Source organism: Giraffa tippelskirchi, chromosome 13 (assembly GCF_054371585.1).
Source record: "Giraffa tippelskirchi isolate mGirTip1 chromosome 13, T2T-mGirTip1v1.2.pri, whole genome shotgun sequence".
NCBI lineage: Eukaryota > Metazoa > Chordata > Mammalia > Artiodactyla > Giraffidae > Giraffa > Giraffa tippelskirchi.
Window position 1 is genome coordinate 60,225,711 of NC_137287.1, and position 17,892 is coordinate 60,243,602.

General features: G+C 37.1%; 1 protein-coding gene across 2 annotated transcripts in view; it reads right to left on the bottom strand.

The window, feature by feature from the left end:
- The window catches only part of USP6NL (USP6 N-terminal like), a 124,564-nt gene extending 108,257 nt beyond the window's left edge, over nucleotides 1–16,307 (bottom strand). Inside the window, exon 1 of one of the 2 annotated variants that reach the window (XM_081554022.1) lies at nucleotides 16,219–16,307. In XM_081554022.1, the coding sequence (XP_081410148.1) occupies nucleotides 16,219–16,222 (4 nt within the window). In that variant the 5' untranslated portion in view covers nucleotides 16,223–16,307. The remainder of the gene's footprint in view (nucleotides 1–16,218) is intronic. The other variant, XM_081554033.1, reaches the window with a different exon arrangement.
- Between the last annotated feature and the right edge of the window lie 1,585 nt (nucleotides 16,308–17,892).

The window sequence follows — 17,892 nt, forward strand, 5'->3', positions numbered from 1 at the left end:
GATTTTTCCTCTGATGGCATTATAAATAAATTTTTAGTCTTCTTTTGCTAGACCTTTCCACAGAGAACACATTTTACTACAGTTTTTAAAGGAATTATACTTTCCTTTTTTTTTTTTTAATAACCTGCATCGTGCTCGCTTTGGCAGCACATATACTAAAATAATCTGCATCATCTCACCAAAAGAGATATATAGAGAAAACAAATAACTACAGGAAAAGAGGTTCAACCTCTGGTCATTAGAGAATTTCAAATTAAGACAACAAGATATCAATACACATCTATCAGAATGGCTAAACTCCAACACTCTGACAACATCAAATGCTGGCAAGGATGTGGAGCAACAGGAACTCTCATACACTGCTGATGGGAATGCAAAATAGTACAGTCACTTTGTAAGACAATTTGGCAGTTTCTTACAAGACTAAATATGCTAATATACTATCCTAATATGATCTACCAATTGTGCTCCTTAGTATTTACCCAAATGAGTTGAAAACTTATATTCGCATAAAAACCTTTATATTTATAATTGCCAAACACCTGGATGCAACCAAAACATTCTTCAGTAGGTGAATTCTGAATAAACAAACTGTGATACATCCAGGCAATGGAATATTATTCAGCAATAAAAGGAAATGAGCTATCAAACACAAAAAGGCACAGAGGAACCTTCAACGCACATTGTTAAGTCAAAGAAGTCAATCTGAAATAAGCTACACAGTACATGATTCCAACCATTTGACATTCTGGAAAAGGCAAAACTATGGAGACAATAAAATGATTAGCAGTGGCCAAGAATTTGGGAAGAAGGAAAGAAGAATCAATATGTGGATTTTTAGGACAGTGCAACTACTCTGTATATTATTGTAATGACAGAAACATGTCATTATACATTTGTCAAGACTCATAGAACAAATGACTCAAAGAGGGAACCCTAAAGTAAACTATGGACTTTAGTTAACAATATTGCTTCAATATTGGCTCATCAATTGCAGTAAAAGTACCACACTGGTGTAAGATGTTAACAACAGCAGTATAATGGAACTCTTGGTACTTTCCACTCAAATTTTCTGTAAGCCTAAAACTTTTCTGAAAAAAAAAAAAAAAAAACTCTTCATAAAAAATTACAAAGGAATTAACCTACGTTTAATATATATTTAATCTGCATCCCACTCTTTAATACAAAGATAAATCCAAAGAGTACAGAGTTTAACAGGAGAGAGACTGCTTCAAACAAAAATCTGAATTGCCTACATACATGAGAGATCCACGTGGCCTGGAGGACAAGGAATACTATAATTGCCCTTGCAATGGGCTGCCTGCAAGCACTTGTGAGCTACTTCTTTTTTTAACAGAAAAACTCTTACCTCAATCTTGGGTCCTACATTTGAATTTTTGTTATATATGGCCACCTCCAAAACCACTAACTTTTGGCCAAGACCCAACACCGCTGATTTACTTTTCCTTCCCATCACTTCCAAATCCAGCATTCCCAGAGCAGAAACAATGGAGAAAACCCATGAGCGAATGAGAGAGATGACAACAGAGAAAGAAACGCAGCAGGCCGGAGAGACGGCACTCCGAATCTGCTTCTATGTGGACATTTCAACTGTGCCATTTTCCTCTCTCCAAAAGAGAATAAAAGGCAAAAATCGACTTTCAGATGAAAGGGGATGAAGAACAGGAACTGTGTAGCAAATAATGTAAAGAAAAAACAGTCTGGCAGAGGAAAGAAATCTTTCCCCACCATACCTCATTCAACAACAACAACAACAAAAGAAACAGGAAGAGAGAAAGAACAAGACTGAATTTGATCTCATTTGTATTCTTTACCACTTTCATTTAATAAAAAACGATGAACAAGTTCACTGAAGCATCCTTCTTAGCCCTAAGTGAAAAGAAATACAAGAGAATCCATATATTCTAATGCAGAATTATACTACTATCCATAACAAATAATGTTATAGATACTTCAAACCAACTCCTTAGAATCTTAAAGAACTACAAACTAATTTAACAAAGTCTCTGCTTTTTTTCAATTTTCATCTTTAATAGTTTTTATTACAAAAAGAATACATGCTTATTGTAGAAAAAAATTATCCAAAAATAAGTCAAAAGAAAATAAAAATCTTTCTCAGGCCCACTGTATAGAGAGAAGCACTGCTAACAACCTTTTAGACTTTTCATGTACTTTCTGCTTGCTGATTTAACAAAAATGAGATAACAGCATGCATACTCTTTTGGAACTAATATGTATTTTCACAATTCTGAATATTTCATCGACATCTTTTTCATAAAATAAACACAGACAAGGCTATTTGCACTGTGCTCTGTCCACAAAATTTTTTGATCAAATGAATAACAGCCCAGCATCTTTTCATTCTTGGCAAAGATTCAGATTCTTTTTCTACCCAATTTTCAGAAAACTTCTTTAGTTTTCCTGGAAATATATTTCAGAATTAAACTACTGTCATTCTTTTTTCAGAACATGTAGATAAATAAGAGGAAAAAATGTGAGAGGCTACCCTTCTCATGACAAAAATAATCTGTAAATATTCAAGATGTCAGTCAGCCTGCAGATAGAAAAACACTACTGAATATTAAGCTATAAACCCACCTCTAACTGGTCTCCTCTTGGGTTAATAAACCAGTTAATATACTTCACTTCTTTGTCATTTTACCTTAAGGATGAGATATAATCACTTTGTTCCAGAATTTTGAAAATCAGTCTCTACAAACTCATCAATATAAAATACAACATATATTATTTATAAAAAATAAAAGTTGCACATTCTTTCTATACCTAAAACTATACTATTTTCTGTCCAGTGTTCCTAACAATTCATAATGAGCATTTAAAAATTAACATTGCCAAAAGCTCCTATCTTGACAGATTTTCTTCATAGGCATAAAGGTAAATGTCCTATAACTGTAGGATGTAGAAGGAGCCACAGAACATGTGCTTATGGATGATAACATTATCCTTCTTCTACATAATCTCCAAGAATATTAGATACAGTAACTGCTTATGAATGAAGTACCTGTATTAATGTAATCAAGCTAGCGATTCTTTCAAAACTAGTTTTTAAAAATATTTTACCAAAGGGCAATCCATTTTACTTATAAAAAGCAATCAAGAAACTTTTCAACTCTGTAGTTCAGTGGAAACTGTCATAAATATGTACAGAATATGCTTTACAAACAAGGGAAATAGAGACATATTATCCCAATATATCTTCACAAATTCTTAATGTACTGTCTGTATACCATAAGTGCATGTTAAAGGCAACAAAGTCTTATTAATCCATACAAAATATTAAGCACCTAGTATGTATGTACAACACCTAACAGGCATCAAGTAGATAACAACATCAGCTGCTGGTTATTACAGGGGTGATCAACCTTCCAACCTTCCATTCTCCCAAGAGAAACTGGCATTAAACAAGTAATTACACAATTCATCATTGAATGACAACTGAATTGACTACTGTGAATAATTTTACTAGATGACTGAGCATGAGTCCTTAAGTGGAAAAAGTGTGAATTAAAGGCCATACTACTACATTTTAACTGAACATATTCCAATTTCTGAGTTACCACATATCAAATTTTTAAAGTAAGCTTCCTTCTGTGCAGAAATGACCTCTCTTCTGACTTTCCCAAGCTACATGTAGATGAATGCAGATATGGAAAGAAAAGAGGCTTGCTAGTTATAATAAGGAAACTAAATATGACTTTGTTTTCAAAATCAAGAATTCAAAGAAAACAATATCCAGGCAGTCTGACCTACTCCAGATACTAACAAATCTATAAAATAACATTAGTAGTTTTAAAAAATTCATTACCATTAAAAAAACACATATTAAAAATCATTTACATCTATGTTTATCCCTTAAATCACAACTCAATTTGGAATAAATCATAATTCATCACACTTAGCATCAAATATTCATATGTGGACATACATATACATATATATAACATACAAACATAAAGACACAGGTATTTCTAGAGAGTTCACAAAAGTGCTTGCGCACATAAACACAGCAGTCCCTTCAACATTCAAAAAGATCTTTCCAGAGTTTCCTCAATGTAAAATCTGTAATCATCATAGCACATTAACCACCAAGAGAGTCCCTGACACAACAATACATTAAGCAAAACTGATCCTATCATTCTCTGCTCGTCCTCTCTTTCTGAAACCTTCTTTCTCTGCCTTTTCTGTATACTGTGAGTTCTCTCTCCTCTGATCACCACAAAAACACGCATGTCCCAAAAGAAACAAAGCTCCAATAAACATACAAAAACTGTACTGTTCCATAATAAATTTTTGGAGACATAAAAGCATTATCCAAGGTTAAAAATCTGTGATTTTTCAGTAAGAATTCTGGAAGACTATTTTAGAAGGGTATGATATAACAGAAAGTATAAATAGTGAGCACATGAAAAAAGATATCCTAACCATGCTATACCACCTCAACACCATTAGGATGGCTGCTGTTCAAAAAACAGAAAATAACAACTGGATCTGGAGCAAGGAGGTGGAGAAATTGGAATTTTTGTAGAATTCAAAATGGTGTGGCCACTATGAAAAACAGTGTGGCAATTTCTCAAAAAATTAAACATAGAATTGCCATATTATCCATCAATTCCATTTCTGGATATGTACTCAAAAGAACAGACAGCAGGATCTCAGAGGGATATTTGTACACCTAGGCTCACAACAGTATTATTCACAGAAACCAAAAGGTGGAAGCAAACCAAGTATCCATCAACAGATGAACAGATAAACAAAATGTAATCCATACAGCGGAATATTATTCAGCCTTAAAAAGGAGGGAAATTCTGATACATGCTACAACACGGATGAACTTTGAGGACAGTATGATAACTGAAATAAGCCAGTCACAAAAAGACAAATAAAAAAAAAAAAGACAAATACTATTTGCTCCCTCTTACAAGAGGTACCCAGAGCAGTCATATCATAGAGACAGAAAGTAGAATGGTGGTTGCTGAGGGATTGGGGGAGGGGAACATGAAGCTGTTTAATGAACAGAGTTTCAGTTTTGCAAGACACAGAGTTCTGGAGATTGGTTGCACTATAATGTGAATATATTAAACACTATGCTAGCAAAGTAATGCTCAAAATTCTCCAAGCTGGGCTTCAACAGTACGTGAATCAAGAACTTCCAGATGTTCAAGCTGGATTTAGAAAAGGCAGAGGAACCAGAGATCAAATTGCCAACATCCGTTGGATCATCGAAAAACATCTACTTCTGCTTTGTTGACTACATCAAAGCCTTTGGCTGTGTAGATTACAACAAACTGGAAAATTCTTAAAGAGATGAGAATACCAGACCACCTTACCTGCCTCTTGAGAAAGTTTTATGCAGGTAGAACATGAAACAGCAGACTGGTTCAAAACTGGGAAAGGAGTACGTCAAGGCTGTATACTGTCACCTTACTTATTTAACTTATATGCAGAGTATATCATGCAAAATGCAGGGCTGGATGAAGCACAAGATGGAATCGAGATTGTCAGATATTAAAGAAATATCAGTAACCTCAGATATGCAGATACACCACACTTACGGCAAAAAGCAAAAAGGAACTAAAGAGCCTCTTGATGAAGGTGAAAGGGGAGAGTGAAAAAGCTGGCTTAAAACTCAACATTCAAAACACTAAGATCATGGCATCCAGTCCCATCACTTCATGGCAAATAGACAGGGAAACAATGGAAACTGTGACAGACTTTATTTCTTGGGCTCCAAAATCACTGCAGATGGTGACTACAGCCATGAAATTAAAAAATGCTTGCTCCTTGGAAGAAAAGCTATGACCAACCTAGAAAGCATATTAAAAACCAGAGACACTACTTTGCCAACAAGGTCAAAGCCATGTTTTTTCCAGTAGTCATGTATGGATGTGAGAATTGTACCATAAAGGAGGCTGAATGTGGAAGAATTGATACTTAGGGGTTGGAGAAGTCTCTTGAGAGTCCCTCAGACTGCAACGAGATCAAACCAGTCAATCCTAAAGGAAATCAATCCTGAATATTCACTGGAAGGACTGATGTTGAAGGTGAAGCTCCAATACTTTGGCCACCTGATTCGAACAGCCAACTCATTAGAAAAGATCCTGATGCTGGGAAAGATTAAACGCAAGAGGAGAAGGACAAGGAGAGCAAAAGAGGACAAGATGATTGGATGCCACCACCAATTCAGTGGCCGTGAGTTTGAGCAAGCTCCAGGAGATGGTGAAGGACAGGGAAACCTGGCACGCTGCAGTCCATGGGGGTGGCAAAGAATCAGACACGACCGAATGACTGAACAACAACTGAACTGTACTCTTAAAAGTGGTTAAGATGGCCAATTCTGCATTTTGGATATTTTACCACAATTGTTTTAAAAAGTTATCCCGTCTAAAAATCAAATACGCAACTGAAAGCAACTTTATGTTGTTTTGAGCCTACTAAGCTAGTCATGGAGAAACTGATATTCTGTATATCGATTACCAGAGTCATTATAAATCGATGTAGTTTTTTAAGAAAGACAGGAAGATATAAGCAAAAACATTTGACTATGCCAAAGCCTTTGACTGTGTGGATCACATTAAACTGTGGAAAATCCTGAAAGAGATGGGAATACCAGACCACCTGACCTGCCTCTTGAGAAACCTGTATGCAGGTCAGGAAACAACAGTTAGAACTGGACATGGAACAACAGACTGGTTCCAAATAGGAAAAGGAGTACGTCAAGGCTGTATATTGTCACCCTGCTTATTTAACTTATATGCAGAGTACATCATGAGAAACGCTGGGCTGGAAGAAACACAAGCTGGAATCAAGATTGCCGGGAGAAATATCAATAACCTCAGATATGCACATGACACCACCCTTATGGCAGAAAGTGAAGAAGAACTAAAGAGCCTCTTGATGAAAGTGAAAGAGGAGAGTGAAAAAGTTGGCTTAAAGCTCAACGTTCAGAAAACTAAGATCATGGCATCCGGTCCCATCACTTCATGGAAAATAGATGGGGAAACAGTGGAAACAGTGGCTGACTTTATTTTTCTGGGCTCCAAAATCACTGCAGATGGTGACTGCAGCCGTGAAATTAAAAGACGCTTACTCCTTGGAAGGAAAGTTATGACCAACCTAGACAGCATATTAAAAAGCAGAGACATTACTTTGCCTACAAAGGTCCATCTAGTCAAGGCTATGGTTCTTCCAGTGGTTATGTATGGATGTTAGAGTTGGACTACAAAGAAAGCTGAGCGCCAAAGGACTGATGCTTTTGAACTGTGGTTCAAAAGAAGACTCTTGAGAGTCCCTTGGACTGCAAGGAGATCCAACCAGTCCACCCTAAAGGAGATCAGTCCTGGGTGTTTATTGGAAGGACTGATGTTGAAGCTGAAACTCCCAATGCTTTGGCCACCTGATGCAAAGAGCTGACTCATTGGAAAAGACCTTGATGTTGGGAAAGATTGAGGGCAGGAGGAGAAGGGGACGACAGAGGATGAGATGGCTGGATGGCATCATCGACTCGATGGACATGGGTTTGGGTGGACTCAGGGAGTTGGTGATGGACAGGGAGGCCTGGCGTGCTGTGGTCCATGGGATCGCTAAGAGTGGGACATGACTGAGCAACTGAACTGAACTGAACTATAAATCTAGCCTAAGGAATTATAGGATTTTTTTTTAAAGAAATAGGGCAAAATCACCAATAATATTCATTTTGCAAACCTTTTTTTAAATGAACCATCTTAAAAAACAAAAAGCAAAAAAAATAGGGAAATAGTTAATTAAGTTATTATGCATCGTTACCTTTAAGGAATAAAATTATGAATTCTAATTATAAAAACAATTATGGAAATATGGTAACTGTCTAAAATCAATGTTAGAAATCCAAATATAAAAGTGCATATACACTATGAACCCAATTTTATCAAAATATTTATAGCGAGACAATACCAGAGGGTCATATGCAAAAAAGCAAATGAATGGGGTTACCAATGACTTTCTCCCCATTCCCAAATGGACTTATTTTAATGTTATGGTTATACTTTAAAACAACAATGAAAAGGGATTAGCAAAAATGAAGAAAACAGATTAGTTTAGATTCAGTTAGGAAGCAACAGGAGGGTGTTCATCTAAACTAAAGTTGCCAACTTTAATCCCCTCCAAACACCTATTTCTACCAATGCTGAATTCGCCTCCATTTCTTAATCTCAGTCTCTCAATTACAGATCTTTACGCTTGTCATTTCTTCTGTTTAGAACCCTCTCCCCTCTGCTCTCCACTTAAGTAGGCTCAGCTGGAAGATGATTTCCCCAGAGTGGGCTTCCTGTGCTCCCCGGGGAGAGGCTCCTGGCTCCTGTCTGCACTCCCAGCACTGGGGTGTCCATCTTCCCCACTAGTCAAGGGCTCCATGAGATGCGGGTCTTGTCCTTGTCTATTAATAAATCCCCAAAGACCAACACAGCAGCAGCCCATGGGGAGGTGCTCACTAAATACTTGTTAGTACTAAATAAAAGCATTTTAACATTTACTCCAAGTCATGGATTCTCTTCCTTAAAATCTGTTTTAAAATCAGACTCGAACACAACTCTTAAAATATTTTAAGAAATTAATTTATATCACCTGTCTCACTGTTGTCTAAAAACAAGTTTTGAATCTCTTATACTTTTGCAATAGTCCATCAATTTTCTAGCTTCCAATATACCTTTAAATTATTAAACTTTTAAAAGTTGTAACTATAGATGGTAAGTATTCTCTGACATTTCACATTAAATTTAATATAACCCATAAATCTCTAAAGCCGAATGGGAATTAGAGCCTTGCTATGTTCATTTATTCTATTTTAGCTAAAGAAAATTTATTAGGACAAAGAAGCACCAGGTTATGGGAAGGGCTAATCTTTAGTGAAGCAAATTCAATTAATAGATGAAGAGCTGCAGCTGGTTTACTGTTATTTTAAAAAACACTAAATTCAACTATACCTTATATCTTCACAGTACCTGTTCAAGAGCATCTTAGATTTCTGTCAATGTAATTCAAAACAGAAATCATACAGAAAGGAATTTCTCCTGATAAAAGCCAAATGTTGTCTCCTTTCAAGGTCATCTCACATTCTAGGAAATATTTTATTGCCATTTTTCTAAACCTTCATAATTAAGCAAAACAGAAACTTGCAAAGCAGAACAATGAATCCTGTTCTTATAGAAGAGATTTGAACTCTATTTCAATTAAAGAAGAAATGGGAAAATTTTCTGTGCAAGAACCAAATGGGAAGGAAATGGGGAGATCACTACGCAATTCCCCTGTCCCTCCCAGAAGGCTTCCTGAAGGAATGCCCCCAAACCTGTCACACAGGCCAGGGTGGATCCCAGCAGAGGAGCCTCAGACAGTCCTAACCTGAGGGACACTCTGTGAAAGAACTGGCCTGCATTCTTCTAGAACACAACATCATGTGAGATAAAGAACATCTGAGGAATCTTCCAGATTAGAGGAGACTGAAGACAGCAAACGCAAGGTGTGAACGACACTCAGCTGGACCCTGCACTGGAGGGACAGAAGTGCCACAACTACTGGGGAAACTGTAAACAATGAAGTGTGGTCTGTAGACCAGATAAACACAATCTATTAAGTTAGTTTTACTGTGGTCACGTTAAGAGAGCCTTATTCTTCAGGACTACCTACTGAAATACAAAATGGAGCATGATACATGCAACCTATTCTCAAACGGTTCCAAAATCAGTAATAGGTATTTTTTAATAATACACATTCAGATACTTAAAAATACAGAATTGATCCCATGGGGAAAATAAAGTTGGACCAGGTGGGAAGGGGGGATAGAATTTCACCTGCTGAGAACAGATACACACTTAAACAGAAAAAAATAAGGAGGACAGCTCTGAGGACCTACCTAGAGGTCATTACTGTCCATGAGAATGCAGCTCAATAAATTCAAGCAAGTTGGAAATTCAAATTTTGTTGTGCCATAATTGTCACAAACAAGTTTTCAGAGTTCTTCCAACACTGATAATACCTAGTTCCTCCTTTTCTGATACATAACACTTTCCACTTGAGCTATATCTACATATCACATAAGGAAATAGCAGAAAGTCATTAAGGGAAAAGAGAAAAGAACAACTATTTACAAAAAACTTAATACACTTTTCCTTTTCGAATTTTTTAAGTTATAGTCAGGCAAACATATTTTGTTCTACTTTGCATTTACTAGAACGTAATAAGGTTAACCAGTGAGATCAAACACAGTACTTTACAGGGTTAAAAGCTTTTACCATGCATCAAATAAACTCCATTCTATCCCGTTCTTCTAGAATCCAAAACAGGCAATGGCACTTTTTAAAAGGCACTGCAATTCCAAATGCCCTACAATTTAATACGATGTATACAAGTGCATACTAGTGTTTAACTGTAATCTTTCCACATTCCATTGTTTAAAGCTTACCACCTGACCGCTCCAAATGTGTAAGCACAAAGAAAACTGTTGTAGCTCCAAGTGTACCTGGGTAATGCCAGCAGAAGTCAGCTTCTGAACTTAGGGGGAAAAACAGCACTCTACTACCATCTGCCTATACAATGACCACCATCTTTGAACCTGAGTAAGAGATAACTCATATAAGAAGTGTTCACAGGCTTCCCTGGTGGCTCAGAGGTAAAGAATGCACCTGCCAACACCGGAGACACAAGTTTGATCCCTAGTCTAGGAAGATCCCACAAGTCGCAGAACAACTAAGCCCATGCACCCCAACTACTAAGCCTGTGCTCTATAGTCCAGGAACCACGACTACTGAAACCCACATGCCCTGGAGCCTGGGCTCCACAACAAGAGAAGCCACCACAATGAGAAGCCTTCACACTGCAGCCAAGAGTAGCCCCCACTAGAGAAAACCCTGTGCAAAAACAAAGAACCAGGACAGACATAAATGAATTAACTTAATTAAATAAAAAAAAAGAAAGAAGTATCAATCCCATTTGGCTTCCTAACTTCTGGACCACAATCATGACAGAAATATATGCAACATTTCCTGTTTTAAAAAACTAACTATGGCTCAGTGCTTAAAGTGGGAATCGGGGATGGGGTAAGGGAACCTGGGGAAATCTTTTCACTCTATTCTTGACCCTCTCAGCCCAGGGTTTTAAAGAGAGGCTAGAAAGAATTATTTCATGATTGCTTTTCTATCTCCAAAAAGAGGGAAAAAAGGTTAACACCAAAATACCATTTTAGATCAGTTTTGAGGGAGAAAGACAGAGGCTAGAGAAACTTTAATATGAATTTCACTCATCTGGGCAATGAGAGGACAACTATACAATGACATCCATCATATACATTCACAGGCTCCAATTCCTTTAATAGAAAATGTCTATTTGACTTATCTTTTGATAAATGAAAAATAATAGATAAGTTTATGTATGAAATTTTCAAACCAGTACATCAGTTCTAATAAAGTGGATTCAAGAAACTGTAAAAATCAAATTCTATTTTCTGAAATTAGCATCCTTTTCAGAAAGATTTCTCTCAAGATTTTGTTAAATGCAGGTATGTCAGTATTTAAAATGCAATTCAACTTAAATTTTCTTTTCTTTATCTTCTGTGGTACACAGCTATTCCATAAGATAGGACATATATCCAGATAGACTACTGTTGTAGAAAGAAGACAATACTTAAGAAAAGTCTTATCTTACTTGTTGCATGATTTTTCTATTTAATAAAACTCAGAAGAATCTTTATGCTACCACTCAGGGGTTTAGTAATCGTCTCAACATTTACAACGTTATCTGCTCTAATGAATGTTAAACTAAGTGTTCTTCACTTCAGCATTGTCTCTCAGTCTACGCTCCAATGAATGATGATATTTGTTCCTCTTACTAGAAAGACACAAATACACTACATCCCAAATTATTCACCAACATTACTTTTTCTTCAGATAAAAGAGAAATATTTCATATTCAGAAGTGACCTCAAAAAACTCATTCCACTATTTAGGCCAAAGGGCAAAATCAAACACTCCAACACAATAGATTCACTCCTGGATTGCCCAGTCAACACCTAAAAAGACTCTCTTAGGAAACATGTCATGTAATTACTTACAGAGCAAAACTTTTCCAAATAAAGTGAAATAAATGCAGAAGTAAAGATTTAAAAATTTAAAACAGACTGGATAAAATTTATCTTTTTATCTTAACACCTGAGAAAAGAAAAACAAGTAGTACCCTAAATTATCACTTTTGGTTTTTGATGCTTTTTTGGCTTTTTTTAAAAACATTTAATCAAAATGATCATCTAGAACTTATTAAGCACTGCTCTTTACACAAACTACTCTTACTGTTACAATCTCCATCAAAGATCTAAAAAATCCATTTTAAATTACAGCCAGAATTTAAATATAACAGCTTTATTTCATCTTTGGCATTATCAAATAAAATGTTTAATGAAAATGCTAAACATGGCTAAATATGGCACATATAGAAAATTAAGACCAATTTAAGTACTGAAAAATCAAAAGGCTTTTTGTCAATTGTAACAAAGCTAACAATTCTCAATGAAATGCACATCATAGCAGCCCAACATATTGCACAAGATACATATTTAGCCTCAGAACGTGACAGAATATATAAAAATCTAGACTAAATGCCGAAAAACATCTTAAAGCATTTAACAAATTCTCTAGGTCTTACAGTTGGGGCATCCCAATTCATGTGTCAGGATGTACAGAGAAAGTGATCTCTGGGTCTGGCCTGAGGTGTCAGAGCTGGCTGCCTCCAAGACCCCAACATCTCCATCAGTTTATCCCATATGCTGTACAACCACTACCATGTCCTACATGGTTCACGACATGGGAAGGGTTAGGAAATGCTACAGAGGCATATACAAGTACCCAATCTCTCTTGTAATCTCTAGAGAAACACTGACAAAATTTCTAGTTACCCAACAATCTCACCCAAATCTAGGTTTGGAAATTCTATCTAGATTTTAATGACATATCTTCCTATTTTTTAACCTGTACCATATTTTACGATATCTTCTCCAGTATTTTTTTCAAAAACAGGAACTCTGATTTACTCAGTTCCCTCCCATCTTTATGAAAACTTACGAGCCCCTGAAAACTGCAGCACAGCAAAGACCATGACAACATTCCCTAACCTATGGTTCCAATCATCCACTCAAGAATGATTTCCATTACTAGAGAAAATCAAGTTGGCAAGAAAGAGAGACTCAAAACGTTATTTCAAAGGGAGCATCGAAAGAGCTGAAAACTAAACAACAACAAAACTAGGAAAGGCAAACACTGCCTGTAACCCATCTTTTTAATTTATATCTAACAAAAATGTCTCTTTGTCAGAGTAATTTTTCCAGAATGAAATCTTAAGTAGTTCCCCTCACTGATGTCCCTCAACAATTCCTAAGCTGGGCACTATAACCTAAGTCCAAACCTCCTGAAATGTGTACAACCTGGACCCTGACTTCGTCTACACCAGCTTTATCTCTCACAAGTTCCTCCCCAGCTCTATACTCCAGGATGTTCAACCACTCAGTAACATCCTCCTGTGGTCAAACCTTCACGCCTTTCTCACAGTGCTCTCCTACTTGGAATGCTTTATCCTATTAACACACACACACACTTCATGGGAGCAGCTCAAACTTCACCTAAGAACAATAACACGTGGAAGAGTTATCACACAGTAAAGGTGTCACACAGAACACCCAAATCCATGCACTATTTATTGAGCATCTACTGAGTGCCAGGAACCATGCTTAGCCCTAGGAATAAGTCTTTACCCTGAAGGAGTTTACAGATTAGATGAAGATTGAACAGGCCAGTGATTTTCCTGGAGGATGTCAGCTCCAAGAGTGAGACAGGCAGCGTGCTCTGGAGAAGCAGCACCCCAGGGCTCCCCCAGCGAGTGAAGGGGTGCAAGGATGGTGGAGAGGAGCTCTAGGATCCAGGGAACTGAACAGAAACTCTTTTTTTTTTTTTTTTAATTTTAAATGTGATGTAAGGATATGAGACTTCATTATAATCCCAGTGGTTAAACCCCCAGTGGCATTGTTCATGCTTTGCAGCTCCCTGTTTTCACAACAAACACTGAGAAAACACCGATAAAATATAAAGACAAATGACCAAAAGGACATTACCTATGCCCCTAACAAGTCAAACATCTCCACAGATCAGAAATCTCACAGGAACACGCACTGTGAGCCAAGGTGAGGCCAGAAGATCTGCTGGGCTCTGGGCCCCAGAGCAGGAAAAGGCAGCAAGCAGGCAGTGGGTCCTCAGGGATTAACTATGGGTTGATCAGATGGGGTAACAAGGGCTCCACGTGAACTAGGGTCAGCAGCAGGCACTTTGCTGAAAACCAGGCACTGGGGTGGCACTCTGCCTTGTTTAGGGAACTAGAATGAAAAAGATTTCTGCTAACTGCACTGAGGCCACAGCTTAGGAAACGGCTGACCTCATGCCAGCTGACCCAGTGACCGAATCTGTGATATCCCCAACGTCACCGAGGCCGGGGCCTGGTCCACTAACACAAAACCTAATTCTGATCTGGGAACTCTAAAGCCAGGCAGAGACAAGGGCAAAACTGCCAGACCAGCAGGGGAAATCAGAGAGAGAGAGAGGCAGGAAAAAGAAAACTCCCATCACAAGAAAACTCCCGTGCCTGCAAAATTACAGAACATGATGTCAACACCAATAATATCAACAACCAGAACATAAATTCACTGCAGACAAAACAAATCATTGAATGACCTGAAAAAGACTTTAAAATAAACATGTATAAGACCCTCAAAGACATAAATAACAAGAGAACTGAAAACATTTTAAACACAAACAAGCAGAAATGAGAAACGAACTAGTGGATATAAAAAAGAATCGATTAAAAATCTTGCAGATGAAGTATAACCATTGTAATTTATAAATAAAAATTTGTTTGTGGTTCTAGTACTCATCATCAGATGCCTAGTAAGCCACCCATCCCTCTACCTTCAGGCTCACAGGGCTCTGAGTTTTGGGGGACAGCCGTGTCAGACTCCAAGATTCAAAAATGAAAGACACCTGGGTATTTGTCCTCAAAGAACTTGCCATCTGTAAGTGACACTACTAGACCACTAAGATTACAAAGTAGAACAAAATTCAAATTTCAAAAAAAGTAAGCATTTCTTAAAATGCTCTTAGTGTTCATGAACTCATACTACCATTTTTACTAGAGTTGGCACTCTACAAGAAACATTCTCACCAAATTTCACATGAATGGAGCTGAAATAACAAAAGCTGCTTCTTTCTTAATTTGTATTCGAACTCATCTGGCAACTATCCTTCTTTATTCAAAGCGCAACACCAAAAAAGTAACCCACTGAAAAGTCTCCAAAACCCAAGACCACAGCTTGCAATTTTACTTTTAGTAGAAAGTACTCAAAGATCTCACAATAATAACAACAGCTTCATTTTCACTTATCAACTTTTGCCTGATTATACAAGCTGATGAGAAAAGCTACTGTATTCCTATCAAGGTAAATACAATCAGTATGTGAAAAATTTTAAACTCTGTGCTATTATATTCTAATAAGAAAATATTCACTTCATCCCAGTTTCCCTTACCAAAAAGGCTGTACTCTAAAAGTACACCACAATTGTCATAGGATCCCCATCAGGATAAAATCTTAATTCTTTCCTCACTCTCCAGAAGTAAACAGTTAAAATAGTAAAATCTAGTTCTCCTGTTCATGAACAGAAGTAGAAAGGAATGACAGAAAATATTATATATACTATCCCCTTACAACTGAGAGGATAAAATCTATTTCAAAATATAAGTCTATTAGACTTGGTTCCTTGATCCAAAGACACTGATATATCTTTGGTTAAATACATTAAATAACATTAACCCATGTTACCCAATGATTAAATGTCACATAATAAAATCTCTGCTAATTATGGTCAATTGCCATCTTCCCTCTTCATATTTCTAAAGAGTCACTTTCCAATGAACAGTCAATAGAAAAGTTTAGATGGTAAACTAAGCCAGCCAAGAAGCTAATGACACAGAGATCCTCACATCTAACTTCTTAGAATAAATCAAACACCAAACAGTACCACCTTCTTTTAAATAGAGACAAAGGCACAGTATTGGGCCACACCAGAGTATTCAATCACTGATGAAATGACATAATTCCAATTTACCTAGGACACTTACCCATGACTGGAGATGTCTCTGTATGTGGTCCCGATCAGGCGTTACACCCAAATCTGCTGTCCAGTGTCTCTCAGAGGAATACATGTCCTGGGAAAAAAACAGAGAAAGAAATCATATTTTCTAAAGGTCAGTATTTAAAATTTTCTAAAAGGAAATAAAAATAATTTACTTACAAAAATCTCCAAAAAACAAAAAAACAAAACCCTGACATCATCTAAATGTAAAAAATTACCAATCAACTTTTGGAAAATCATGATTCTGTTCATATTTTCCTTTTTCTGTAAGAAGTTACCTCAAAAGCAAATAATATGTATAAAGTTGTTACCACAGAAACTTATTACTTTGTCTTCAGTTCCCTCCTCCATCGCCACATAAATAAGTCATAGGAAGAAAGCACCCCATTTTGGGTAAATTAAACACATCACACCTGCTAAGTGTATTTTGACTGGACATAAACGATTTATATACACCATCAAATAAAAATTACCAAAGTTACTGCTATACTTTCTCTAATAATGGGCCTTTTCTTCATTATAAAGTAATATGACTTCATTGTTTTAAAAAACTGGAAACAGCTAAGTAGAAAGAAAAAATTATCTCAACAGTACAATGCCACTACATCTACCCAACCATTTGTGGCATGTCTCCTTTCCAGGGATTTTCTGTATATATTTTTAAAGTGTACTTTTATAAATACTACATACAAAATTCTGTACTCGGTTCTTTTCAGTTGAGTAAAACTCAATGCATCACCCTGTATTATTATAAAAACAAAGTTAACTCTTTGTTAGGATGTAATTATAAACCTTCCTCTCTTGATAATATATTACAGAAAATGAGGCACAAAGGAATACTAATTCTACATTTAAGCATTACCATGGACCCACAAGTGCCTCCCTGAACCTAATGTATGAAATTCCACAAACCAGGTAACATCAGATTCGATACAAAATTTACACTTGTGCTCAGTCACCCAGAGCTGCCCTCATAGCTGATCAGCTACCTCTCAGGATCACAAGAAGAGGTGATAACTTTCAAAGTCAATTAAGAAAACAGCACAATATTAAGGGCCTCTGCTTCTGAAACAGATTACAGTTCGAGAAACATTTTTTGAAGAAATAATGCTTGCCCCATCTCTAACTCATCTTTACTCACACAGTGTAATATATGAAAGCAGTATAAACTTACAGAAGGACGCCCAATTCTGGATGCCAGCAGGGTCCATGTACTCTCATTAGCTGTGGCCTATCACTGCAGGGGGCGCTGCATGATCACCTGGCCCCCTTCCCACATGGCCTCGCCTTCATTTCGCACTGGATATTATGAAATGATTTCCATTTCCAGATAACCCAGTTATTCTCCCCAAAATGAGAAGCTGTATGGAAAAATCTAAAATAATCCACATGACAAAAGGGTCTCACCAGGAAAACGCTTCACCGAGCCCACCCAGGAGACTAGGAGGTGGGCCAGGCTTCCTGGAGTCATGGGGTGGCTGGGGCCGCCACCCTGTGACACAGGGCAGACCACACCCTCAGAGGACCCAGGAGCTCACACGCGGCTCACTCACGCCTGTGGGCACTGCTCTCTGCCCAGGGACTGCTCTCTTTGTTCATATTTATATCAAAGTTTCTTATCTGAAATTTAAAATTCCTAAATGGCAACAACAAAGCACTT